The sequence below is a fragment of the Calypte anna genome, chromosome 6 (genome assembly GCF_003957555.1).
Source record: "Calypte anna isolate BGI_N300 chromosome 6, bCalAnn1_v1.p, whole genome shotgun sequence".
NCBI lineage: Eukaryota > Metazoa > Chordata > Aves > Apodiformes > Trochilidae > Calypte > Calypte anna.
The window spans coordinates 9225165-9252828 of record NC_044252.1 but is presented as its reverse complement, the minus strand read 5'-3'; the positions used below and the strand labels follow the sequence as shown (position 1 = coordinate 9252828).

The 27664-nt window shown below is 38.2% G+C and overlaps 1 protein-coding gene across 1 annotated transcript in view; it reads left to right on the top strand.

The window, feature by feature from the left end:
• The window catches only part of FAM13C (family with sequence similarity 13 member C), a 48256-nt gene that overhangs the window by 15252 nt on the left and 5340 nt on the right, over positions 1-27664 (top strand). The window contains exons 4-9 of the mRNA XM_008502175.2: positions 4953-5016; positions 12278-12365; positions 17977-18187; positions 18728-18866; positions 20191-20272; positions 22705-22916. Coding sequence (XP_008500397.1) covers positions 4953-5016; positions 12278-12365; positions 17977-18187; positions 18728-18866; positions 20191-20272; positions 22705-22916 — 796 coding nt within the window. The remainder of the gene's footprint in view (positions 1-4952; positions 5017-12277; positions 12366-17976; positions 18188-18727; positions 18867-20190; positions 20273-22704; positions 22917-27664) is intronic.

Below are 27664 nucleotides of genomic sequence, written 5' to 3'. Positions count from 1 at the left end.
TATAATCTGCACCCTTGGGAGATAAAAGTTATATGCAGGCTCCAAGAACAAAGGTTACAATAAAGAGAATTTCCTTTTCTTAAGAGAGCACAGGAAAGCCAGTATGGAACAGAACATTTGATTACAAAAAGCTGGTATTACCAATCACCTTCTCAAAGGCAATCAGCAAAACTGTTGTGGATTGCAGAGCTGTGTATGCAGTTACCTGAACAGAGGATGATGTTTGCTTCAGATGCCTGTTACTCAGAGAGGTCAGAGAGGGTCTGAAAGATGGAACTTCCAGGAGGTGGGAATGTCAGTATTTCATAAAAGGTTGTATTTCACTCACTCCACTGGGAACTGCACTTTGAGGGTTTTTTCTGCCAAGGAAAAACCCTGATTTTTTCCTCTCATTTCTATTCCCTAGATAATATGGGAGTGGTTTCATTTAGTAGGTCTCAGGGGTCCCCAAGATGATCCCTAATTTCTGCAGAGGCTGTGGAGTGGTACTTGCTGTCAGAACCATGACTCCAGGAAAACTGGAAATGCTCGGAGCCCTGGGCTGCCCTGGTGGATCTCAAACTCAGGCAGATTCTTCCAGGGTTTCCATGTGCCCTGGCATGATATCACACTCTAGTGAGGATTTCAGTATTCCAGTTTTCAAGCAAGTAGCTTTTAAAAGTGCAGTTCAAGCCAGGACTCACATAGTTTCCACACTTTCCACTGAACAGCTACAGCCCAGGGATGTGTGGGAGGGAGCAGGGGAGCTGCAGAAGTGCTGGTGCCTCTGCACCATATGGTGGGGCTGGGAGAGTGAGCAGAGACTGTGAGGCTGCCTTCCCACACAGGCAGCCAGGTGAGCAGGGAGAGAACTTGGCCAGATTCCCTCGAAGTCCTGCCTCAGACCTGGCAAAAATTCATCACAACCAGTATGTGTCTGCAAATAGCTCTGTGTCAGCAAATCAGGATTTCCTGGTGAAATATTGCTTTGCTGGGAAATGACTTAGCATTTCCTGACTGTCTCTTCAGGAATCTTTATGTTAAAATATTGATGTTTATGATTCCAGTGATACTTCTTGTATCAAGGCATGGAAAATCCATGAACAAGCTGCCCAAGGAGTAGCCTAAGATGTCTTCAAACAGCCTTGGCAACTTAGTGGTAGTGCTTTCATTGCAAGTTTGCATTTAGTGTTCATCCAAAAGCCTGTTGCAATTCTGTACTTCTTTGTATGGATACTTTTGAAACACTCACCTGCAGCACTGTAGTAAGGTGGTGGCTGAATTTCATTATGTTTTTTGCCATGAGGAAGTCTCAGAAAGGACCATTTTGTTTTCCTGGTGCTGAGGTGCTTTGGTTTTGGGGTCTCCCTTTCTGTGAACTTTTGTGGTGTAACCTCTGGATTGGCTGAATCAGTCTGAGCTGTTAACCTAGTTAGACCACCCTCATGGTGGGAAGGGGGAAACTGATTGCTAGACTGGAAACAGGGTAGGAGTACTGGGACAGAGTAGACTGGAATTGAATATGGAAAAGAGGTTCCATCAGACACAGCCTGTGATTTGCTTGCCAGGATTTATCCTGCTATCAACAATGAACTGCTTGGCCCAAGCCACTGAGCAGATGTGGCATCATGGTGCATGAACATGGAAGTCTCCTGAGGATGGGTTTACTGTAATCCAGGGTAGGACTGTATTGGGACTTGCAAATTACAGATAATGCTCCTTTTTTTGTTAGGTTTAGTCTGGGGAATAAGAAGTGACTGAGATTGTCTTTAAACATTTTTACCAGTTTTTTAAATTATGTGCTTTTATTTCAATTTTATGCAAGCTTAGAAGTTATAATTCAATAATAAAGCATAATTCAGTAATTCTTAGACTTTGGTCTCTTTTTTAAACACACTGTTCATGGGACTTGACCTTCTCCTTGAAGTCTGGTAGAAGCACTGTTATGATAATTAGTGTTTATATTTGATTTTTTTTGTTATATCCACAAGCTTAAAATGTTCATACTACTGTGGTGCATCTTTGCCATCTGTGCCATGCAGAACAGGATAATTCTGCCAAAGCCAGATGTCTATAGGGAAGGTGAGAAACCAGGCCTTTCATATTTTGTAAAGCATGATATAACACATACATGGGTAGTAGCCACAGAGAGAATTCAATTTTCATCTTACATATGTAAATTATACAAAATAAAGGTTGCCTGCAATTATTCAAAATTTCATCTAAGGCTTAAAATAATTTTGAGGTACTCAACACAGATGGAAAATTAGGGCTTGTTCCTGATACTTTTGAAGTTAATGGATATTTTGTGATTAACTTTTAATGAGAGTAGGATCCAACCCATAGTTACTAAACTGTAAGCCCTTTGTTGCCTGGTGACAATCAGATAATCTGCATTTCCCTAGCAGAGCAGCTAATCATGGTGCAAACAAAACTCATGGTAGAGTAAGAGCTTGGTGTACATATATGACTTTTAATGTAAATGGTCTACACACAAAAGTAGTTACAATTATTTCAGTATCTTCAGAATCCAATGGATGGAAAACTAAGAGCATCTTACTGCAGTATTTTTAGTGAGAAAGAAACAGTAAAATGCAAGACTTCTGCATCCCTAAAACAGCAGACAAGAACATCAACCTCGTTGTGGAGAGGGTACCACAGAGGTGCTGTGAACTTTTTACTCTCCAGAGTGAGAATCATGAGTGATAGAGCTGAGAATTGTGTGAAACTTGCCATTGTGGAACTGCTACTAGTACTTAGGTATTTTGTTTTCCTTTTCCCAAGAGAATTCACGTATGCTGTGTGTTGTGCACCCTGAAAGGAGACATCCAAAGAAATACCAGAAGCAAACAAATCTGTCATGTCTTTTTCTTTCTTTCCTTTATGTCTGGCTCTAGTTCAATACAATAAATCACTCTAAATATATTTTCTCCATTAGTGATTTAATTATTCAGCTGTTTGTAGCCTTGCAGGTCCTTCCTTACAAGTTATTAGACCAAACTCAATACTTCAGTCCTTCCTATTGAATTAGCCCTTTTGCTATCCCCATGCTTTTTCTCATTTTTCTTTGACTCAGTTTTCTTAAACTTTCTATAACTTTCTTCTGCTGCCTTACAGCCCTCTCTGTTGCTTAAAAGCTAGAGGTTGGTTGTTAGGCTTTATCATTTTGTTTCTGTCATTCCGTTTTCCTTCTGTTCCTCTCACATTATGGAGACATTTGCTATTCACTTTCAGGTGAGATGACAAAGTATATATCTGTGAAGAGCTAAAAGGAATGAAACTGAAACCTAATATATTCTTTTCCATGCATTAGGTGAGCAACCTGAATAGCCTTCCTGAAAGCAAACAGAAGCTTTGCACACTCAACTTCAAAGCCTGACAAGAGTGTATCACAAGTTCACAGGCAACTCACCCAAACCAAGAACCTGCTGCTGTCTCAGACACAGGTGTAGATAGGTGCTTGTGCAGCTGTCAGCCAAGGCCCTTTGGTGCTTAAATATATTGCTGACTTCTGATTTTGTACCTGTGTATCTTGAAGCAGGTGCAGGCTGGCTGGCCTGTGACACCTCCCGTTCTGCTTCTGGATGTGCTACCACCAAAATGACTCCTTTTTGTTCCTAGGTGAACTGTGCACTTTGGATCCTGTTTGGAGGCAAATGGCTGTTCACCCTGGTGTGAATAGATCTAATGTATCTGTTTTAGTAAGGACAGAGGCATATCCATCATTTCAGTCTTTAAATGCATCGTAAGTCTATGAAGAACTAAAATAAATGCCTGGGCATCTGTCTGTGCTGTTTTTGAGGTCTCCAGAGACTTTTAAAACTGATAGGTTTTGCTGGGACAACTGAGCACAATAGGTTGAAAAACAGATATTATTTTTCCAAAAGAGCCAAAGGAATCTGGGCTTTATGTTAGTTTTGCTCATGTCTGTGAGCTCAGGGGCCAGCATTGACACTCTCTTGGCAATGAGAAATCCCATTCTCTGAGACAGCAGCAGTTTCTTGGTTTGGGTGAGTTGCCAGGTAACTTGTGATACACCCTCGTCAGACTGGGAAGTTGAGTGTGGAAAACTTCTGTTTGCTTACAGGAAGGACAGAGCTGTGATATGAAGCTATTCAGGTTGCTTACCTAATTCAGGGGAAAAAAATTTTTAGGTTTCAGTTTCATTCCTTTTGTGGATTTGTATCTAATCCTCAGGCTGGTAGGTGTGTGGAGTTTTCGATCACAGCCACATCTGCCTGGATGTGGGACAGTTGTCTCATGAGCTGTAGTCAGAGGAAAGAGATTTTCCCCTTACTGGACCAGGACCTTCCTTTCCTGTTTTCATGTGGAGAAGTGAAATACTGAGGAAAATCCAAAGATACAGACATCTCTGATGGCTGCAAAGTGGCACTCATTAGAAAATGTAGATGTCTGTCATACTCAAATGATTTCCAGCTCCTCATGAGAGGCCCTTGGGTCTCTGTGAAATTTCCAAAACAGAATTTAAGCAGAAAGTTGAAGAGTGGGATCATAACAATTCCATGAAATTTAAATATGGATTTATTCATGATGGTTCTGAAAGGAAAGCTATTGTTACTGACTTAGAGCATGTGGGACAAATCATGCTTAGATGTAGACATATGTTTGAGCTTTTTCTTGGCTTTAACCCTACGAGCTATCTAAGATACAGAAAGCTGATGATTATTCTGTAGAACTTTCTGTGTGCGACAGAGTGAGCCCAGACTTTAATGTAATAGTTTCCAGGGCATCATTCACAGTTTAAATATAATATTTAGGATTCCAATTAAACAAGTGTTGTTTTGAATGAGGTATAGAATACAGATGTTACTTGCATAGAAATGCTATTTCTTTAATAAAACAACTTTATCCCATAATTTAATTTATGTACAGACATGATGAAAAGATATTTGCAGATATTTGCAACACACAAAAGCATTCTATTGAGTGAAAATTCTTGTTTTGTTTTGTAGAATAGATCAGAACACATACATTTCACCAAAAGAAGCTACTGAGCACTTTTACAGCTTAAATGAGGTAAGCTTTACCAAAAGTTGAAATATAATGTTACAGATTTTTAATTAGATGTTTTGTTTTATTAATTCTAAAGACATGGAGTACTGTAATCACTTGAGAACCATAGATTAGCTTTATAATGAATCATTCTAGTGATGTTTTTTGAGAAAAGCTTAAAAAAAAAAAGTGCTACAAAACTGCTATAATAGTTTTAAAGCCAAAAGCAAGAGATTTAAAAAATATTCTAAGCCAACTTTATACTGCTTTCTGATTGTGCTCTTCAAAGAATTAGACATATAATATTTACTGAGTAAAATGGAGTGTTTCAAGACCATTTGATATTTTCCTCATATTACAGCTCTAAAATGTTCAGCTATCAATTATGTTTTGTTTAAAAATAAGAAGTTCTCAAGTTTGCTACATCCTGCATAAATTAAGTACAATGTATTCTAGAAGGTACTCTTGTTGTAAGATGGGTGGTGGGAGGAGATGGAGTGAAGAGAGGAAGCAAGGAAAGCCAAGTAAGACCTGTGGCACGTGAAACAAGAGCTGTTTTCAGAGGGATTATTCCAGGAAGAGTGGGAGAGAGCAGAGCACAAAGGAGCTGTTGGTGTGATGGTGTCAAACAATGAATGAGCTTGGGCTGGACTCTTACAATTAGCAATGTGCTGGAGGCTAAAGCGAAACTTTGCAATTATTCAGAGTGAGAAGCCTTAGAAAATGTCTCCCACAAACCAGGCTATCTAAATATTAGGACAAAGTATGGTACACATGGCAAGGGCAGTGAAGAGTACTGGAATTAAACAAGGAGCAGGCAATATTTTTAAGTGTAGACCAAGACAACAGAATAACAGCAGCAGGGTCAAAAACAGAAAAGCTGGGGAGAAGGGAATCCCATTCCTGTTTAACCATGGAAAAGAGAGCTTTGTTTCCAAAACGAGACAGAGAACATTTTTGGCTATTAATAGATGCATGGCTTTCTTTAGGGGAAAACCACAACGTATCCTTTTAAAGGAATTCAGACTTACTTTTCTCCTTAAAATAAATTATTTCCTGTGTATTTGTATTGTTGTGCAGCTCACTATTGAAAATCTCAATGCTAACTTGTAAGGCACATTCCATGACCAATATAAGGCAGTACACTCAGCCTGTGTCTAACCAGTTAAAGCTCTGAGAGAAATCATTAAGTTATTGTTTCTTTTGAGAGGTATCATTGCAAATAATCACCAAAGCTTCCACTTAACATCTTCCATTTAAAATTCTTGAAAATTGCTTAAAGGTTAAGACAAAAATATTATTATAAATACAATCAATGTAAGATATGAAACCAGATAATTAGATGAGAAATTATAATAATTTGCTACTAATTTCTGAGGAAGGAACAAGGGTTATATTCTGGTGCTTTCTTATGCAAAATCCTACATTGTACTGTATCTAGCTCTACTGCAAACCCAAATGCAGATGTGTCATAGGAAAACAATCCCTTCTTGGATTAGAGAACGTGTTATCTCTCTTCACTATTCACCCAGTAGTATCTTGTACTATTTTATTGTTGTTTGTTTGTAAAGGAAGTTCTGAATTGAAAATGTCATATGCCTTAAGACACAAATATTGCCAAAGCAGACACTGCAGAGGTTTATTTATATTCACATAAAATATGCCTATCTTACTTAAGCCCAAACTCTCAGATTGAAAAACAAGGGAGATGCTTTTATGCATCACTGTTCTAATGCAACATATGAAAGCATTAATTTCCTAATAGTGAAGAAATAGAGCACATTGACATTTGCTCAGTTATGTTTCTTTATGGATAACTTCAAAAGCCATTAAATACTGAAAGGTTATTCTCCTTCTCTGCCTCATCTGATTTCATAAATCCAGCAAATCCAGCAATAAACTGGATATAGTAGAATAGCTGCCTTCCTATGGGGAAGGGAAGGGGCAGGAGCAGGGTGCAGGCATCCATAATACTCAAAAACACTGTGTGTGGGGCAAGGTGGTTTCAGTTTCTGCAGAAGGCACCAAGTCTGGGCTTTGTTTCTCCTCCCTTCTACTTGTCAGTCTCCAGCCTGAGCACAGGTAGGGTCCATGGGTGGGGCAGAGCTGTTCCCTATCCCTCTTCCCTCAGTTCTTAAATTTGCCAGCCTTTAAGATTTCCACAGGGCTGAAACAAAGGATGCTGCTGATAATAATGCTTTATTACAGAAAGGGAGCATTTCTACAAGCAGTGGCTCTCTTCTTTACAACTCCCTGAAAGGAGGTTGTAGCCGGGTGGGGATTGGTCTCTTTTCCCAGGCGACTTTCAACAAGACAAGAGGTCATGGTCTTAAGTTGTGCCAGGGGAAATTTAGGTTAGATATTAGAAAGAATTTCTTTACAGAGAGAGTGATCAGGCATTGGAGTGGGCTGCCCAGGGAAGTAGTGGATTCTCCATCCCTGGAGATATTTAAAAAGAGACTGAATGTGGCACTCAGTGCCATAGTTTAGCAACCGCAGCGGTGGTTCAAGGGTTGGACTCAATGATCTCTGAGGTCCCTTCCAAACCAGCCAGTTCTATGATTCTGTGATTCTTGCAGCCATGGCTGGCTGGGTGCTCTCTCTGCAGATATGCAGCAAGCACTGAGCATTTGGCAGGTTTGGTTCTGCTGTGGCTCTGGGCCCCTGGAGTGTGCTGACCAACACGTCCCATGGTGCTGGTCCTGCAGGACTCTGTGCAGGGACCTCTTGCTGGAGGGGGACTTACTGATGGCACCTACCAACAAAAAGTTTATAAACTTTTTCAGGAACCTATTGTTTGAGACAGCATTTTGGTGATTTTTGGGGTATATTCATTCAGTATCCCACTCTTTAGAGGGACTTAGCAACAGGCACAGGTTATTTGTCTCTTGGTGTAAGAGGTTATTCATCATCCCGATAATTCCTTGCCCTCAGACCTCAGCTCCTAATTTTCAATAATCTTTGGATGGAGAGACAGATAGTCAGTGGGGTACATTCTGCAGGCTTACTTGTTTGTAAAGATGGTTTCTTTACTACAGGCTGAGTTTCCTCTGCAGCTGGCAATCTTTTTGTGCTGTTTTTTCTCCAGAAGGCAAGAGGCATGATACTTTAATGACTAACTTTTCTCAAAACATTAGCAAAAATAACAATAGAGGTACCACACTGCCTCTCTTTCTGCTTTTCTTGGACTTCCTGTGAATGTGTTTATTTTTCCCATTATCTTTGATCTGTGATAGTGACAGATGGTTTTCTTCTTCTACTGGAACTGGGGTAGCTTAATATCTTTCAATTTTCAGTTACTTTAAGAGGACATAAGAATAGATATAAACCTTTGTCTGAGAGAAATTGCTTCTTTTTCAAACACACATTAGCATGGATCAGAAATTACTGAATCAGCAACACAAGTGTTAGGCATCAGATTAAAGCTGGAATGAGCATCAAATCTGCAAGATTGGAACTGAAGTCATTAGCTGATACCATATGCCATAACTTAAATTCAGTGATGCTGGTTTTTCATTTAAGAGCTGACTGAAATGTACGATGCCACTCACCATGACCTATCATTTCCCTCTCTGTATTTTAGTGGTTGGTGTTTCTTTCTAACATGTTTTGTAACTTCTTTTAAGTGGCCAAGAGCAGAGGTTGGTCAGGTGAGCCTCAGGGGCAGGTCTGGACCATGGTAGAGTTATAAGTAACACGTGCCCAGGCTGGTTTATATCCAGATTAGATGTGTTGCTCAGTGTGTGCAACACAGAAGGGTGCACATCCCCACCACTGTGGCAGGACACCTGCAGTCACATCAGGGCTGTACAGGTAATGGGAAGTATTGGAGAAAGTTGGAAGTGGTCAGTAAGGTTTCAGATAACCTTGAGAGGACAGGAAATGCAGCAGGGCAGGCAGCAAGGTCATCCCTCCCATTTAGTAGGATGCTCCTGTTGCCCAGGAGTTGGTGATGCTGGGCAGATCTTGGCTTGTCCTTTGCTTAAGGCTATATCACCTTTTGTGTGTTCCCATAAACACGTGGTGGCTTTTCACACATATTGTGCTGTAGCAGTGCTGTAGTACTCACCTGTAGTTTAGAAGATGAGGTTGATGGCATAGTCCAGATTCATTATCTCCCTGTTAGCATCAAAATGATCAAAGCTACTTACTCTTTTTCTCCCTACATTAAATTCCTCTCAATATATTCACAAACTCATATACGGTAATTCCATTTATTATTATTATTATTTAGTATTTGGCAGGGACTGGAAATTTGCTATCCACCCACCTTTTACAAATGGGTGAAAAATATCATTTAGAGAAACTGAATATAAATCAGCTGGTGAATTATAGTATAAGCATTGCCAAAATACAATGTTTAACAGTGTAGTATGTATGAATGCTTTTATACTGAACTTTCCACAAATATTTATGTGTCATAAGAAACTGTAATTCAAAGTGAATATCTTGTCTTTATATGAGATTTTTTTTTTTTTTTTTTTTTTTTTGGTCAAATGAGTGAAATAACAGTCTGTGAAAGTTAGGTATACTTATGAGATATTTGCCTATGTTCACCTTGTTGGTAAGTTCTTCTGGTATGTTTACCTATGTTTTCCTTACTTGCCATCAGCACTTCTCATGATAAGGACTTCAATGATCTGTAACTGGTATGGTCATCTTTTTCTAGATGACATAGCAACCTGGTCTAGTGGAAGTTGTCCCTGCCCATGAAGGGTGGTTGGAACTAGGTGATCTTCCAACCCAAACCATTCTATGACTCTATAAAACACTGCCCATTTGTGGTGATAATTCCATGGCCATTTTCTTTGAGAAGCAGTGGAAAATTAGGCTTGTCATGTAATGAAAACTCTTCCCAAAACAGTGTCATGGGCATAATTCAAGTCAGCACCCTTCTCTTGACAAAGATTCACTGCCATTTGAACACTGTTGAAGGTGAGATAGTTTCAGTTGCTTGATCTCTAATACAAGTAAGCTCTGTAGAGGATTAAAGAAGTTTTTTTTAAATGCCTCATAAAAGATGCTCAGACTGGTAGTAAGAAGTTTACTAAATACATCAAAAGCAGAAGTCAGATGGAGTATCACTGGGGCTGCTGGCTGGCTGACATACAAAATGGGCACTGAGGAGAAATGGCCATAAAAAGAGAGGCTGAGCGAAGTCCTCATATTGGTCTTTACTGGTAAATCCCACGTTGGGAACATTTGCACACCTGGTATAAACTTTCTAGCAGACAGGTCAAAGGAGCCAGATCAGTTTGAAGTATAAATGTAAAATATTGGACCAAATAGTGTCAGTAAATGACAAGGGAACGATGCCAGTTATTCAAGAGTCCTGGAGAAACTGAGGTGAAGATGAGTCAAGAGGTGAAGATGATGGTCAAGATGGGTGAATTATCCTTACAAATGGCAGCTGGTAGGTTGTTAATGCAACCTGTACCTGGGAACAGTAGAAGCGTCCTGTGCCTCAGGTCATGGCATTTCTAAAAGAACAGTGTTACATTTAGACATTTCATTGTGAATAATAAGTGCTTGATCTTGCAATCACTTCTTTCCTGGTATTGCAGGATGAAATGTCAAAATGTATCTTGACAACAGATGAGAGGACCTTAATTCTAAAATATATAACTCAAACTATTTCTTTGATTACATGTCTGTAATATCAGTCTCTTTTGATAGGCATGGCCAGAGCCCTTGTTTGCTATGGGACTAGGAGAAAGAATATATTCCCAGATTCCTTTTGACGTAAACTGAGGCCAAAGTCAAAGTGTTTGATTGCAACCTAATCTGTTTTGCAGAATAGGATATGGATTTTGAAGCCGTTCTAACAGCACATAGAGGGGGGCAGGACCTAGCTATAGTGATCTTGTGCTTTTTCAAAACTTCCCTGGTTTGAGGTCTCTCCTAGAAAAAGATCCCTTTTCATTGCCTGAATTCTAGAAAAGGAATGAAAGGGTTAAGGCTGAAATCTACCCTGATGCTCTCCACCAAATTAGATTTGCTTTTTAATTTTTTTTCTTTTTACCTAAAAGCACTGATATCCTTGTGTTTATAAAGGGCTTTATTATGATAAAATAATATTAATCAATATTAAACTACTTTGTACATATGTGACATTGTTAAATGAAGAAAATTATCTCAATGAATATACTTATTTCATTGTTTTTCAGGTACTTCCCAGAATGGTAAAAGGAGTTTTTCAGGGTATAAACCTAAGGGATTTTTTTCCTGTTTCAACTTAGATTTTTTTTTTTCAGAATTCAATCTTCAAAATACCATTTGAGTGACTTAAAATTTTACATAGAATCCTGTGTGTGCCGACTGTGTGACTACTAAGTCAGCCTTTCTTCTGTTAATTTGTTTTATGTTGCAAGTTGTATTTCACTTGAGAGGGGAACTGAATACATGGGGCATGGCAGTGACTCATTTTGCCTGCCCAGATGGTGATTAGGGTTTTCACAGCATTTACATCACAGCAAGATTCTTCTGTCAGATTGTACAGCTGAATATTACATGCTGTCTTAGAGATTAAAATAGAAAACGGACCAGTCACGACAGAGTAGCTAGAAGTGATGTTATAGATAACTAGCTTTGTCCTCATTGATTTTTCTGCAGTAAGTGATAGCAATCTGTTAATTTTACTTTTGCACCAGATAGGAAATGATTAGGTTGCCCTGTAGAAGCAGCAGCAGCAGCAGCCTACATAAAAGATACGTCTGCATAGAGGAGTATGTCTAAAAAAGCCAATTAAAAAATATTTCTTCCAAGAATCCAATGAGGGAGCACATTCTCAGTAACCCTTTGTTTACCACTGCCTCCTGCACAATAGGCTTGGGTGGGAGATTTGTTTTTTTATGAATGGTAAACGGGGAGGGACATAATGTCATCAGATCGTGATGTCAGCCCAATGAATGAACTGCTTGCTTGGTATATTGCTTGAAGACCAGGAAAAGGGACACCATCTCTTTGGCTTCCGAGAATAAATCCTCTTTTGCTGACAAAGTCATCTTTTCCACGTGTTGTGAATATTCTCTCGAAATTGGGACTTAAATAACCAGAAGTCAAGAAACTCGTGGAACTGTGCACGTTTGTTCTCCAGCACGTCCCCTCAGAGCTGGGAGTGAACACCCCTTTGCAGGCACTGCTAATGGGCTCAGTGAGTTGAAGAGCCTTTGCTGCATTCTGTTGTTCTCTCTCTAGCCCAATGTTCTGCTTTTGTCTGCAGAATTCTTTGTTGAAGCTACAAGCCCTTGAAACTGATCTCTGCTCCGCATTTCTGCCAACCCAGGAGGAAACTCCTCAGCTGCCTGCACCCAAGGATCCAGCCCCTTCCTCAGCCCAAACCAGTGTGCAAGCTGATGGGGCCAGCTGTGGAGGTAAGCAATCGTGCCATGATGTGTTCTCATTTGCAATTATAAAAAGCCTTGTGACTTGCACTTTAATATCAGATTTGCAGCCTTCTGAGAAATGGAGCAGAGCTGATGCAGAGCACCATGTCCTGATGCAAATGCTATGTAGTGTAAAAGAGGGGGATCCCAGTTAAAAGAATGGAAATACATGTCTGTAGCCTTCTGTTTGTCTGAGAATTTTTCTGGGAATCTTGATTTTTAGACAGGTTTAAAGAATCAAAATTCTTTTATTTTCAGTTTAAATTTGTTTCAATTTTCTTTCTTTTTTTTCCTCTTTTTTTCTTAAGTACATTTGTGCTCTATGTCTCTATTGTGTGAGCTCACCTGCCATATCATGCAATTGTATTTTTGTGATTTATCGGAGCAATATAACTTCATTTCTCCTATTATTGATTTTAATTTAATACATCATCAGAGAGATAACAAAGGTGATTTCTACAGCATGTGGATTTTAATAATTAATGAATCTGCATTATTACCCATCTAGGCAAATTGTGGTGTGTTATCTCTCCCTCTCCCCTCAATATGGAAACCAGTCTGTGCAAAAAAATAGCCCTAAGGCTCAGCACTATTTTTGTCATTTCACAGCTTGTAGTCACAGGGCTGACAGAGTTGTGATGCTCAATAGAAGAGGAATCACTGTTTGTAAAAATAGGTCAAAGGCAATGTGACTAATACATCTCTCAGGCAAGCAACATGAACACACAAATACTTAAATCATTCACCATGTATGGTCTAAATTAAGGCAGATAGGTCAGTAACTTCTTTGATATTTTATGTCAGAATAAAGGCTGGATTCAGAATAACTTATTTCAGGAGCCATTTGCTTAGAATTTTCAGCAAGAAATAACAGTAAAATATTTAACTTTTAAAAAAATCACAAATGATAGTGTTCTGCTTAAGAAATTCTGAAGTTTTGAGGTTTTCATTGCATAATTAAGGCAAATGGTATGTAGAATCTGAATTATTTCAAATTATTATAAAGATGAAATAATGGAAAAAATACTAAATGTCCTAGGTTTTAGCTAAAAAAAAAATAAAAAAATTAAAAAAAGCTTTTGCCCAGCTAGGCAAATACCACAATAGCTCTTGGATATGGGTATGGCACTTGCAGTGGTGCTAGTCCCTTGGTGTGGATCTGAGGCAGAGGCAGATCTGCTATTTGAGCTGCACAGGCATTTTGCAGCCCATCCAAAATCTGCACTGACTCTTCTCATTTATTGCAGAATGAGTTTTTTCTCCTTGTCCAGTAGTTCCATTAATTTGTCCTTATCATTTCATAATTCATTGTTAGGGTGCTTCATAATTGTTTATGTATCTTATTTTTGCTGGTTTGGTACAATTTTCTTTTAAATCCTGCTGTTAGTGACCCCTACATCCAATATCCTCCCAGCTCCTGCTCTCCTGTCTGCAGCTACAATGGCAAATATTGGATGATGATTTCTGTATCATTTCTCTCACACAGTTCAGACCATGCTCTGACACTTCAGCAGTTCAAACTCATTCTGTGATTAAATCTTGCTCATTTGATGGATTTTTATAAATGTTCATTCCTGTTAACATCTACTTTGTGGTTAGCATTTTTGTTTGTTTGTTTGTTTTTGATGTTTTTCTGGTTTTTTTTTTTGGTTGGTTGGTTTTTTTGTTTTTTGTTTTTTTTCCCAATAAATTGCCATTTTACATAAATAAAGCTAGTCCTAATTTTATCTCTTAAATTACTACTCAGATCTTCTGATACTCTCAGTTTAGATACAGATTTCACATGGGACTGTAGGCTACTTCAGCTCAAGCTTGAATGGAAGTCTAGAGATTTGTACCAGGCTAGGAACTGAGTTTTTAGCAGATGTGCCATGTATACTATCTCTCTAGTTATAAACCATTTTATTTAAAAAATGAAACCTGACTGACTGCCTAGTCTATTGAATTTCTTTTGTTTCCCATCCTAGTATAGAAAATGTTGAAAAAATACATTATGTGCATGGTAAGTGAAGCTAGACCAATCCAGTGAAATGATAGGGTACTTCAGGATGCCAATTTTAAGGAGAGAGCAGTAACTCTTATCTTTGGAGCAAAGTCAGAAATTTCCACCTTACTTTGAAACACATGAAAGGATGTGATTTCAGTGGTGAGCAGCTGAAACTAGCTACAAGATGTTCTAAATGTCTTTTAAATTAAAAATCTTGATGCTGGCATTCACAGACATGTGAGAAATGTTGAGGAATGGCACATTACATCTGAATACCCTGTATATAGACAAGAGTTTTCAGTGTATTGTTGTTATTCTTAGAGTATCATATATTCCAGCATGTGATTGAATTCCACATTATGAAGCATACTGGATGTTATAAGACTTTGGCTTTAATTAATGTGGTGAGCTCCTGTCAGTGCTAAGATGAACTGAATAGAGTAAGGAGGAGGAGTTGCAGTCTAAGGGACAATCTACTGGCTTGGCTAGAGGAGGCTTTAATTCTCACTTCTGGCAATAATAGAGGCTAGAATTAGAATTAGATCAGACACATGAACAAAGGTAGGTGTTTGGTCAGTCCATGGGGTACTCTCGGGATAATGCTTAGTACCTTGTTTAGGATCTTGGAATCAGGATGATGGCCTTAAGTTGCAATTAAAAATAGGGTTGGTTCTAACTTATCATCATCCTGAGCTGTTCCACTATTTTAGTAATCAGGCTACAAAAATGAACAGGTTTGAATGACTTGCTGACCACTTCTGAACAGCAGGTAGCAATTTAATGTATTTGTGGTGGGGTTGGGACTGAAACCTTTCTTGGGGCCATCCCAAAGTTTCAGGACTTTGCTAGATTTTGTGTGTAGCAATGCTGTCAGGAGGCCCTGATGCCACAGCAATGGAAGGGCCCTGGCCTTTGAGAAAGACTCCTAAATTCAGGTTGTCTCCTTTTCACTTTCTAGCTGAGTATAAAAACCTCACTGAACTTACTGCAGCTCTGTGTGTTTGGTTTTACACTGGGTGTGCTCCAGCTACTACTTGTCCTTTGCGTTAATCTTCCAGGGGTGTTTAGTCTTGGGTGTGATCTTCTATTTATGAGAATGAGTTGGGCCAAGTAATATTGCCTGTCTATGAATGTGAAAAGGAGCAAAGGTCTGTGGCCTTGACGTTTATCAGCAGAATACCCCCTGCAAGAGGACTGGTCAGAAAAGCTGAGGAGTGCAAATGCTGGAAACTTTTCCCCTCCACCTATCATACAAAGACTGACTGAATTTTTTTTTTTTTTTTTTTTTTTTTTTTTTTTTTTTGGTAACATCTTTTTCCTTTCAAAATTAGGAGACTGCTACTTAATACGAATATAAAGAAATTATTCCTTTTCATATCAGTTCATGAGAAATACTGAAACTATTCTTTAGTCAACCTGCTTCACAGTGGTCATTTTTCTTTAAGTTCAAAGATGGTGAAATAAAAGGAATTGCCAGTTTCTTCTTGTGGCAATATTGTTTTTCAGAAGTTAAAAAACCCCACAAAAGCAAAACCCAACAAAAAATTAATTTTTTAAAAGACTTACAGGGTAAAGAAATATTATTTGCCAGAAAGAGACAACACTTTTGTTTGCAGAACATTTATGCCAGCCTCTATCACAGTATGTTGTATAGGTATTTAGTTTCCTGTGTCTGGTACAATGCTCTACCCCAGCTTCTCCTAGATACCTTTCTGGAACTCTGTGGGAGGATTTGAATCTCCTACATGATTTAGAGGTTTTGGATGTTGTATTTTGGGGATCTCAGTTTGACCTACAGAGTACAAAGTACTTGGAGGAAAGATACTGGGTTAGAATTAATAATCAACTACATTGACTCATTGTGAAAGGGCTGAATGTAATTGTAATTGATGGTGCTGTTAGAGGAGATGAACTCACAAAAACAGGAGTCATGAGTACCTTTTGCATGACAGACAAATTATACAATACACAGTTTAATTTTTTTGTTATCTGTAAAGCAAAACCTGTTGGACAGTGCCTGATAAAATAACATTTTAGGCCACTGTAATGACTATTTTTGAGATCAGTCATTGTTTTCTTTGAAGGTTACTGTTCAGAGCTGGTTTCTCCCCGTTGTCCTAGTGCAGCAATAGGGATTTATAGCTTCAGTATCTGATGTACAGAGATTAAATAAAATGTGTTACAAAGGTTCTATTACATTCCTGAAGGAAATACCCACTCACCATGGGAATGTCATTCCATGTACAAAAGAAAAAATTGAAAAAAACGAAGGTGAAAAAACTTTTAGAAACCTACCTGCTCTTCTGCGAGTAAATCCACAAACAGTTGTTTTTCTGTGCAGTTTTAGGCTTCTATTGAATAAAAAGGTTCAGTGACATGTATTAGAATTAGTGCTATGTTGCAAATATAATACTTATTGAAAGTAACACACATGCTGCCTAGAAATATAAAGTAATTACTCTGAAAACAAACATGGGTTTAGAGGAAAACCATAATGTAGCTGGTGTAAAATACTAAATATTGGTATTAAATACTATGGAAATTTATGGAGGCAAAGCTGAAACAGCACATTCTTTGTTTTAACATAGAGTAACTGTTTTTTGGGGGAGAGCTTTCATGAGGAAGCATGGAGTTTCTTCCTAAAAACATCTTTAAAACACAATTATCTGATAGCCAAAATACTAACTTGGTTAGATCATCCCCTCCATCCTACCCTTTTCACCCTCTGAGGGTGAAGAAAAAAACTCAGTGGATCTTCCTGTTAATGTGCCCAGGTGCAGAAAAGGGAAGATTCCCTGTAGGTAGGCTCTGTACCGTGCCCATTTTTTTGGTTGGTTGTTTTTGTTACCCACAAAGAGAATCAATGTGATGAGGTTCACCAATTCCTACTTTTTCAGTCCAGAATAAATAATTCTGTATTCTAGTCTGACCATCTCTATAAAACAAATCTTACCTTTTGAGATACCTGTAGTGGGGTTTCCCTTTACAGTCAAGGAAAATATTAACATAGTATTCCCAGTTTGACTCTTCCAAGTTGCAGCCACTGCACACATCCTTAAATAACTAAATCAAATGTTGGTTATTGTAGTTATTTTCACATCCTGTGTTCTTTAGATTCATGTGTATGTTGCTTCAAACCTTAACAAAATTCTGCAGGGTGCTGAAGGATTTTAGCATCAGGACATATTATATTTTTGATTTGCCTTTCTCTTGACCAAAGGACAAGATGCTAAATCATAAAATTAAACTTGTTTTGTACATTCATTATCTTCTGCATGAATGTGGCTGTTAGAAGCAAACAGATCTATGAAAATACAGTTAAAGTTACTATTTTGGGAATCCTTTCATCTTTATATTATATTTCATAGTTTACAAACACATTTCTCTTGTGGGACTAAAAAATGTTTTATGTTAAGCCAGTAATTGTCCTTTCTATTTTCTTATCCTCAGTATTCTGTTTATTCTATATGTGATACTTTGCTGAACTATTTGCTGTTTACTTTGAGTACTTATGCTTTGAATACTTCAGTAAGTATAGATTTGTGTTTATCTAGGTAGACAAAGATCTTGTGAGTGATCCTCAGTCCATATTGGCTTCTGTTTTCTTTCTAGAGCCTGTGCCAGCCCACCGAGACTGGCAAAATGAGATGGACAGTAGCCCACAAGAACATCACTCTCTAGGGATCAGTCGACTGCTGTATCACCTTACAGATGGAGACAATCCTCTTTTGTCACCACGCTGCTCTATCTTTAGCCAAAGCCAGAGATTTAATCTAGACACAGAGTCTGCCCCTTCTCCACCAAGTGCTCAACCTTTCATGATGTAAGAAAATATACTTTTTCTTATATGTTTTAAATAATTTCTGTACAAGCCGTTGTCCTGGTTTGTTAAACTGTGAAATCTTTAATTTTTCATGTTTTTTTCAGTTACTGCTGTCATAAATAATAGATGCTTATACTGTAGCATGATTTGACATGGTTAATATGCAATACCAGAAATAGGAGTACTGACTCAGTCAAAACACAGTACAATATTGTCTGAAGTCTATATTAATTATAGTTAGCAAGGATAGTTTTAAATGTTAGTAATTAGTCTGATGAGTGAGCATGAGATAGAGATGGCTATCAAGGTATAATACTAAAAATTTCAGCTGTAATAGAGGTATAGCTTGAGTCATTCATTAAAATATGAGAGTGTAATAGAACACATGGCCAGTTCACGTGTGGTCTCCAGAGATGAAGCTGTGAATTTCAGACAGAAACCAAACTTGTGCCAGGAAAGCATTAAGTGTGCTTGAAGCAAGGCATCATCCATTATAGCCAGATCTGTAATGCAGCTAACCTATGTTTTTGGCTTTTACAGGCCAAGGAGTTCCTCTAGATGTAACAGTGAAGAGTGCAAAGAACCACAAACAGTAGCACAACTTACCAAGCATCTTCAGAGTCTCAAGAGAAAAATTAGGAAGTATGAAGAAAAGTTTGAGCAAGAAAAAAAATACCTGGTAAGATAATAATTGAAAAGATAAAAGCAACCAATAATCCCAGTGTAGATAAACTGTGTAATGATAGGGAAAGGATATTTTCGGTAAAATGAAATAGGAAGATCCACATTGAGGGACTATATTTTTACCTGCTTTTAGTGTATGAAGTAATTCTGAGAATAATTTGCATTTTCTTTGCATTGCCTTTGTTGCAAAATATCCATCTTATAGATGTGTGAAAAGTGTGAACCAGGGAAACATAGCTGACAGACTTGTGAACCAAAATGATTCAAAAGATGAAAAGCTACTTATTTACTTGATAAAGGTGATTTGCTTGGAAACTTCCAAAGCACAGTGCTCAACAGAAGCTGAGGGAAATGGAAACTGTGGTGTGTTGCTGGTGGGTGGCTGAGGTTAGTGGTGTGCTCTGGGCAGTGTATGCAAGATCATTGCTCACCATGAGCTGATTTGTACAATGTCAGTGGTGCATTGTGAACACACAGAGACACCTGTGATTCTATGGGTGTGTAGAATAGGAAACAGGGAAGATTGTGATACTTTATAACTACATTAATATGAAAATTCAGGTAATTGTATATTACCTTGTAATCTCAGCAACAACTGCAAACTTAAATGTACATTTGTGAGTAGTACTACCCCGTGGTCATAATATATTTTTAGAAGTAAAATTTCATGCTTTTACAGTCATCACATTGTGACCAGAAAATATTTTATTTCAGCCATGTCTTTTTTCAAAACTGTTTTGCCATTTAAGTAGCTGAGTTTTAAAGATACAGAGTAAACTGGTTTTAATTATGAGGCAATTTGTAAATGCAAAGAAATAGCTGATATACAAAAGGTTTGTAGTATGCTGCTTTTGAAATCACTCTGTAATCACTTCATTTGATAAGTTAAGCCATTTGGTTAAATCTTTTAACTTCCTGTTTCCCAAGAGAATCCCTACCTTTAAGCAGTAAGGAATTATCCCCACAAGGGACAGAGTGCTTTGGTTATCATCCTGGAAATCACTCAGGAACTTGACTTACATTTGGTGTTTGATCAGTTCTTGCAAAGTCGTGCAGTATTTTTAGGAAATCAGTCAAGGTCGTAAATATTTTGGGTTTTTTTTAGCCAGATCCATGTAGCACTGTGCCACCATGGGGAGAGATAATGGGCATGATAAATAAGTATCATTATCAAACCAAATGCTCCTTGTGACACTGTGATATAGTGCAGTTGGAACTACAGACATTTTTTAGGACACTGTGTGCATAGGTTTTTATAGGTTTAATTGTACAAACATCAATTCCTTCTTTTTTATTCTTCCCTTTTTCTTTACATTCAGCCTTCACATGGTGACAAGACTTCCAATCCTGAAGTTCTGAAATGGATGAATGATTTGGCCAAAGGCCGTAAGCAGCTCAAAGGTATGATTAGCATATTGTTTCATTTTTTAGCTGAAGCTTTTGGAAGCATGAGTGTACCTGGAATATTGAAGCTATTTTTTAACTTCAGTGTTCTGCTTATTTTTCCTTAGTGTGTGGTAGAAATTCTCCTAGTGACAAAGATAATGGACTTCATTCCTAAAAGCAGGGATTGAAGTAAGACCATTCAACCCTCATAACAAGGCTAAAAAGGAGAAGGGGGAAAAAGACAACATCTCTGCCTCATCACTGTAAATATTCAAGCAAAAGACAATTTTATTCTGAATATTTTTATGAGTGTCTGAAATACAGAACTACAAAGTTTAAAGTTCCCTTGTAACAGTGCAAATGTAGGTACAAAGTGTCTATTTAGGACTGAGGTTACACAACTCTAAAGCCTGATTTATTTATTTGTTTATTTAATCAGAAAAATTGATCTTTCCCTGATATTGCTTTTGGCCTAAAGGGTCAAGTTTTGCCCTTGAATGTCTGCATCCCACACTGTTAACGTCAGTGGGTGTATCACATGCTTGCAGTCAGGGAGTATGTAACCATGACTGATTGATCATTTTAAAAAAAAACTATTTATGATTTATCTGAATCTTCTTTCCTCATTATAAATAGATTCACACTACTGAGTAAACTGTAGTATTATGTTTCATCTCTGTTTTGGATATAGTTTAGAATATCCAAATGTAGCGTAAGGATGTAGATACAGGGGATATGATTGTAGTAAATAAAGAATTAGAAACTCATCTTTTGGTAAATTTCTCCTTGAAAGTTCTCCCTTAGAAAATCTATTTCTAGATGTTTAATTGGTAGATATTTTTTTATGTTGTCTTGAACTTTGTGTTACAAATCCAGGATGAGCAAATGAGAGGGAATGGCCAATCTGCTAAGTTAATGTTCTGAAAATCAGCTCTCTGGCTTACCTGTCGCTTCAGCTTGCTAGGGATCTGGCTTCTGTAGGTCAGTCTGATCTGCACACCCAAAATACCTTAATCCTATGAACACTCTTGGTTTTATTATCCTGAAAAATGGCACTGCTTTTAAGTGATGCAAGACTTACGAGAATTATGAGATGTGCAACTGAAATGGATAAACACTCAAGCACTTGTTGGTTCTTCTTCAAGTTTGTAAGCCTTTCCTATCCTTCTTAGCTCTATGAGTATAATAGAAATTACTATTTTTCCCTGCCAATCTGTTGTCTATCCTCAGACTGCCACAGTTAAAAAAAATGATGGTACTATTTCTGAAAGGATTTCAATAAAATTAAGACATTTAGAGCCATCAGTCTCTGACTTGCTCAAGGTCCTTCACCATCCAGCCATATTCGAGAAGCAGGGCCTGGCTTTATAGGAGCTAATTCAGACCTTAATTTAATTTTCCTGTTGCTCTGTGCAGGTCCCTACAGCTCTAGGGTTTTTGGCTTGGTGTCAAGCTGATGTACTTACACACATTACTGCATCCAGGCAGGTTGCTGACTAGGAAACTAGGACATACTGTAACCTATAAGTCTTCTGTGAGGTTGCTCAGGTGCTCTTCTGCTACAGGAAAAAATTTAAGTGAAGTGGCTTATTTCCCTTGTGAGAACCAGCTCAGTGACCTGGCTGGGATGGCCGTGCAGCCTCTGGAAGGGAGGTTTATGGTTTAAACTACACTAGAGACTTGGATTGGTTATGAAGACCTGGAGTACATGGCTTCAGCAGTTTGGAAGCTGGCATGGTGGGCTCTGTAACACAGCACGGCCTCCCCAGCCCTTCTTAGGGAAGGGCCTTTGTTCCTCTCTTCACTTGTGCAGCATCACAGCAGGGCAGGCAAGCACAGCTGGGGGGAGAGCAGGGCAGGAAGCCTCAGAGAAACTGCCCCTTATCCAAGGAAGGTCTCTGTGAAGGACTGCATCCTGAAACAAGCTGGCTTGGACATGTTCTTACTCATCTACACTTCAGATAATTTGGAATTGCATGGTTTTAGTGAGGAGAAGGAAGAGCAAGAGAACTTTGCTTCCGTATCCCCTCTGTTCACCTGATGTCCCACAAATATTCTCAAGTGTTTTTTGCCCTTTTTGTGTCTCTTTCTTAACATCACTCCCTCTGACATTCTGCACGGATTTCTACTCAGACCCCACTCTTTAATTCAGAGTCTTTTCAGTCCTCACCTATGGTAATACCTTTTATTTTAAAGATCAGTTTGGAGGAAAAAGAGAAGTACATTTGTGCACTAAGTTTCATTGATCTGGACACATCTCACTCCTTGACCACTGGATTTCAATTTAATCAGGTGGAAGATGTTACAGGTTGCAGTGAAGCAGAATTACTTTCCTACACAAGTGTGGAATGATAACTTTATGCAAGAAGCAGAGGTGTAGTTTTTTTTTTCCTGCAGTGTCAGAGGAAACTTTGCAAACATTTCCAGTCTATTTTCTTGCCTTTCAGAGCTGAAACTCAAAATTTCAGAAGAGCAAAACTGTGCCTCTAGAGCACCTCAAAGAAATGACAATTGTGAAAGCACTGGGACCTCTCATGATGCTGGGACACAGGAGGCCACAAGCACAGAACCATCTTCCTCGGTAGAAGAAACCATGGATAGTGTATTGAGACGACTAAAGGAGAAAAGACAACACTTCAACCTTCCAGAGGCTATTAAGGTATTTAACATGTATGGACATTTCTTTCAGAACTTTATGATCTGAGGCAGATATGAATCAGTGTGCAGCTGTCTCAGCGTATGCTGGTGCATGTGAATCCTATGTCTTTCAGTACTGCAGGGCATTTTCTCCCTAACAAGATGGGAGCTCTAGTGCAGTTGTCTGAAATTACTTTTCTGTGAAGAGCTGCACACAAAAAAAGAGGTGCAGAATACTTTTTCCTAATAGTACTAAGTGCTTTTTGCATGTGCATGTATAAAAATGATTGCCTGGCACTGCTGAAACCTGCCTGCTTGAGGTTCTGTGCTCAGGGAGTGCAGGTTCCAGGGTATTTGAGATGGTGACTCAAAAAGCAGTCCCATGTGGAGTCTACAGAAACTGTGTGATTAAAAACATTACTTAATTTTTTTGACAATAAAGGTCCCCACTCACTTGAGAAATGCTGAAAAATGCTGAAATGCTGAAAGCCCATCTGCCCAGTTGATAACTCTGCTCTAAGCTGACATGGATAGCACAACTGTACAGACTGCTTTGCACTTGTACATTTACTTGTGTTGATACTGCCTCTGCTCTTCTCAATATTCTCAATTACTCTTCTGAATGTAGGAGCACTACTCCATGAAACATGCTTGGCTGGGACATCTATTTATACTTCTAAAATAGAACACATTTTAAACTGCTTACCTTCACAGTACTGGCACATGATAGGGTCTATCTGAAGCTGTTCCGCAATACGCATTGTCCACAAAAATGCACTTTTTTTTCTTTTTTTTTTATTCTTGGTATCACATTATGTTGCTATTCCTGATGCTATAGAACTAAGGAAGACAAAAAATTCTGCCCTCAGATGTACCTAAAATCTAAATGCTGAAATTTAGACTGTGGCTGATGAACAAAAAAAGCGAGGGGGTGAATAAGACAAGGAGGAATGAAGAACTAAATGCTAAGCTGTAGAACTAAGACATTATTCTGTGTGGATTTCAGCATCAGGAAGTACCCAAAAGAGATAAATTTTGTTGTTTTGTTTTGTCGCTATTCTTCTTTTTTAAACACCTTGTTTCTCTATAAAAACTAGAACTGTGTGTAATGATGCTATGCTTCTGAGGTCTTGAGCTCCAGCATCTGGGGCTAACCTTTGAATTCTTCACTACTTTTTTAAAAACCTCCAATGGAAAAAGTGTTTCACAACCAGAACTCTTTTGTAGCAAACCAAAAGATGACAACAAACCCATGCTGTTCTGTACATAGTCCTAAAATCCCAACAGTGCAGACTGTATAATACTTTCACTTGTTAGAATTTTTTATTATGCAGAGAGTAAGATTAGCTGACACCAAAAGAGATGTCAGTGAGACAGTCCTGTCCATAAAAGCTCTCTTAAGATGGATGTGGGTCTCAGTCCCTCTCATTTTCAGTTGATTGAACTTTTATTTTTTAAAGATCTTGTTTATTTTCTTTTTGTTTTCATGTAGTGAACACTTGTGTTGAGAGAACTATCCATTTGTTACCAAAGGTGTTTGATAACACTTCTATGAAAATGCTACAGAAGAGAGGCTTGAGAAGGAACATATGAAGTCAAATTGATCTATTTCAATATTATATTTTTTAGTAGGTCCAGTAAGTGTAACATTAAAAAAGATTGGAGTTTTGATTATGAATCATCCTGGGCTTTTTGGGGAGAATGAGGTTTATAGCACTGATGTGAAATGACTCAAGGATGTCTGGTGGTTGCAGCAGAGATCAAAGGCTTCATTTCAGCTACATGAAGCTCTGGTGTTACTGTAGATATTATTTATATGCAATATTTTATTTTTTAGATAACATTTAGCTCCTCTACCAGAATATGAGCTAGATTACTAGGAAACTAAAAGCAGGTAAACATTTCTTTTTTCAAGATGTAGTTTAAGTATTTAGTTAGCATTGAGTTTCATATTGCTGTAATCAGCTAACAGTTATGTCTCAGACAATTCTGTGGTTTGTGATTTCATCTGTCTTTGCTTTTGAAATTATCAGCCATTTTGAGCTTGGATCAATACAAACCAGTTTTGAGATTGATAATAAAATGAGCTAATGAAATAGGCACAAATGTTAAACCCTCTCGAGATGATTTCTCATGTGTAAAATCAAGATTAATGATCACTCCCTGTTTCCTCCTAACTATTCAGCTTCTCCAGGCTTAATAGTTTTTGAAAGAATTAATCTTGTACTAATTGCAGACCTAGCAATAAGTAAACCAATTAGCTGCCTTTCAGTACTCCCACTTTCTAGTTAGCAGCTCTTCTCTTAACATGAATGACAGATCATTTTTGAGTGATTAATGCATTCAGACCTTTAAGACAAATGTGATTAGTGGTTCTGCACTGTGCTGTATTTGGGCAGTAAGCAAGAAAGGTTTTGCTCCTGCTGAAGTTAATAGCAAGGCACTCTTTTGGTATTAACGAGCATTACTTTTTCAGGGACTGATATATTTTTTAAAAAGTAGAGGCTAACTTATCAAAATACTTCTCCAAGTTGTCAGTACAAGAGCTGGTCACTGGCTTTCTGCAGAGAGGCCTGCCCCCAACCTCAAACTCCTTCATTCTTCACATTTCTTTCTTGTGGTGGACGAGCTTCTCTCCAGTCCTCCAAACACTTGGCTCTAATTCACAAAGATATGTTGTGGACAGGCAGAGACTCTGGAAAGTGACATTAGCTTCATGTGCTCCTTGCTCTTCCAACTCAGAGAAAAGCATGGAAGCGTCAGGAGCAGATCTTCTTGGAAAGAGGGAGAAAAGAGAGATACCAGTTAAATACTGTGCTCCTTGCTCTTCCAACTCAGAGAAAAGCATAGAAGCGTCAGGAGCAGATCTTCTCGGAAAGAGGGAGAAAAGAGAGATACCACTTAAATTCTGTGCTCCCTTAGGCAGACACCTGTGCATATATTAATGCATCACCAACACTGACAAGCCACATTGCTGAAAAATCAGCCTTCTTCTTTCTGGTGCCAGTGATTCATATTGGGATTTTTGAATAGAAATAAACTGCCAGCATTGGGTGTTCAGCCCAGCAGAGCCAGAAGTGCGACTGAGGAAGAAACCCCACATCTGTCCCCACTGCTAATAAAGGGCTGCACTTTCTGCAGCTCCCCTGCAGCAGTTCTACAGAGGCACACTGCCCACCTGTAATTTCCTGCTGGTTGATCAGATTATTTTCCATTTTATTTTTAGAGACAGCATCTTTTTCTAGAATGCTCAGCATTTACAGAGTGTTGGCAATATCACAATGGTTGAATACTTTGGGATTTCATTATGAATCTGTTGTTCACATTTTCTGATGGCATAGGTGAAGCTTTCTCTTCTTCATCCCTTACCAGCCAAGGCAAGTCTATTTTTCTTGATGAATAATTAAAAAGTTGAGGAATGTCCTCTCTGCAGTTTTCCAAGTGTCTGAGTCTAGAATGGTTGTTTTTCTAATTTCTTACAATTAAGTAATATTTAATATATAATGGGGGATGCTCTCTATTATTTATGAACTTATCTGTCAAATGCTGATTTAACTGATTTGTCCCTAGAATGGGTGAGAAAAATATTTATTTAGTTTTTCAGTTACAACTATTTATAAATGCTGCCTCAACAATGCAAAATATTCTAGGAAAGAATGATACCTGCACTGATACCTGTGAGAACTCAGTGCCAATATCTACTCAGATGCTGCTGTAGTCTTTTGTGAGCCTGCCCTTCCAACACCCAGCCCATCAGAAATACCTCATGATATTTAACCAAAAACTTCTGCTTGTTTAGACTTCCTGTAAGATGGTAATCCTGGAAAATTTTCTCAGCTCCAGGCTCTGAGCAATCAGCATACAAAGATTATTGCTGTATTGACTGAGACCATAGTTCATACCCTTGGAAACTTCCCAGATAAAGATGTGCTGTTTAGTCAGTAGTCCAATATCTCTTCCTGTCTTTAAGCTTCTTAAATAATAATTTTCCAACCTTTCAGTACTTTCTCATTCATTAAACTTTCTCCATAAGTGTGAGCACAAGTTCAGTCCAAGTTCACTCTGCTTTAGCCAGGCAAAGTGAATGCAGGGGAATTTCCTAAGCTGACACCTGCTCTACTCAGTAGAAGTCTCTCCTACTTCTTTTCAGCTTTGCCTTAGCCTTAGGAGGGTGATATGTACTGTGATTAATTTAAAACTTTAGTTATGCACATTTGGACTCTGTTCTTGCTAAGTCAGTGCCAAGTCCACATTGACTGCAGTGTGGATAGAAACAGGATTCATTATTAACGTTTCTCTGGGGAGAAGAGATTATTAAACAGATACCTACCTGTACCTGAGTACAGGTATCCTGAATCATAATCCTGAATCATAATCTTGTAAATAACTTTTAAAAATAGGATGTGACAAAAAAGCAAAAGGCTTTGGAAAAAAATCAGTCTTCAGAAATGTCTGCTATATTTTGAGAGCATCCATGGATGACCTGTAAGCATACCATGGAAAGATAGGTAAATTAAAAATTATTTAACTTCACTAACAAATATTTTTGGATGCATACCTTAAATACATTTAGATGACTTTTACATTATTGACATAATGTTAGTTATTTCAAACTAATAATCAGGTATAAAGTCTATTGCCTGATACTGATGGCTTTGATTTATATTTTTAAAAATAAAATGGCAAGAGTCTAGTGGCCCTACATCTCTCTCTGTGATTAGAAGCTGCAGGTTTCGATGTTAAAGCTGGAGCAGCAGGCTTAGCTCATGC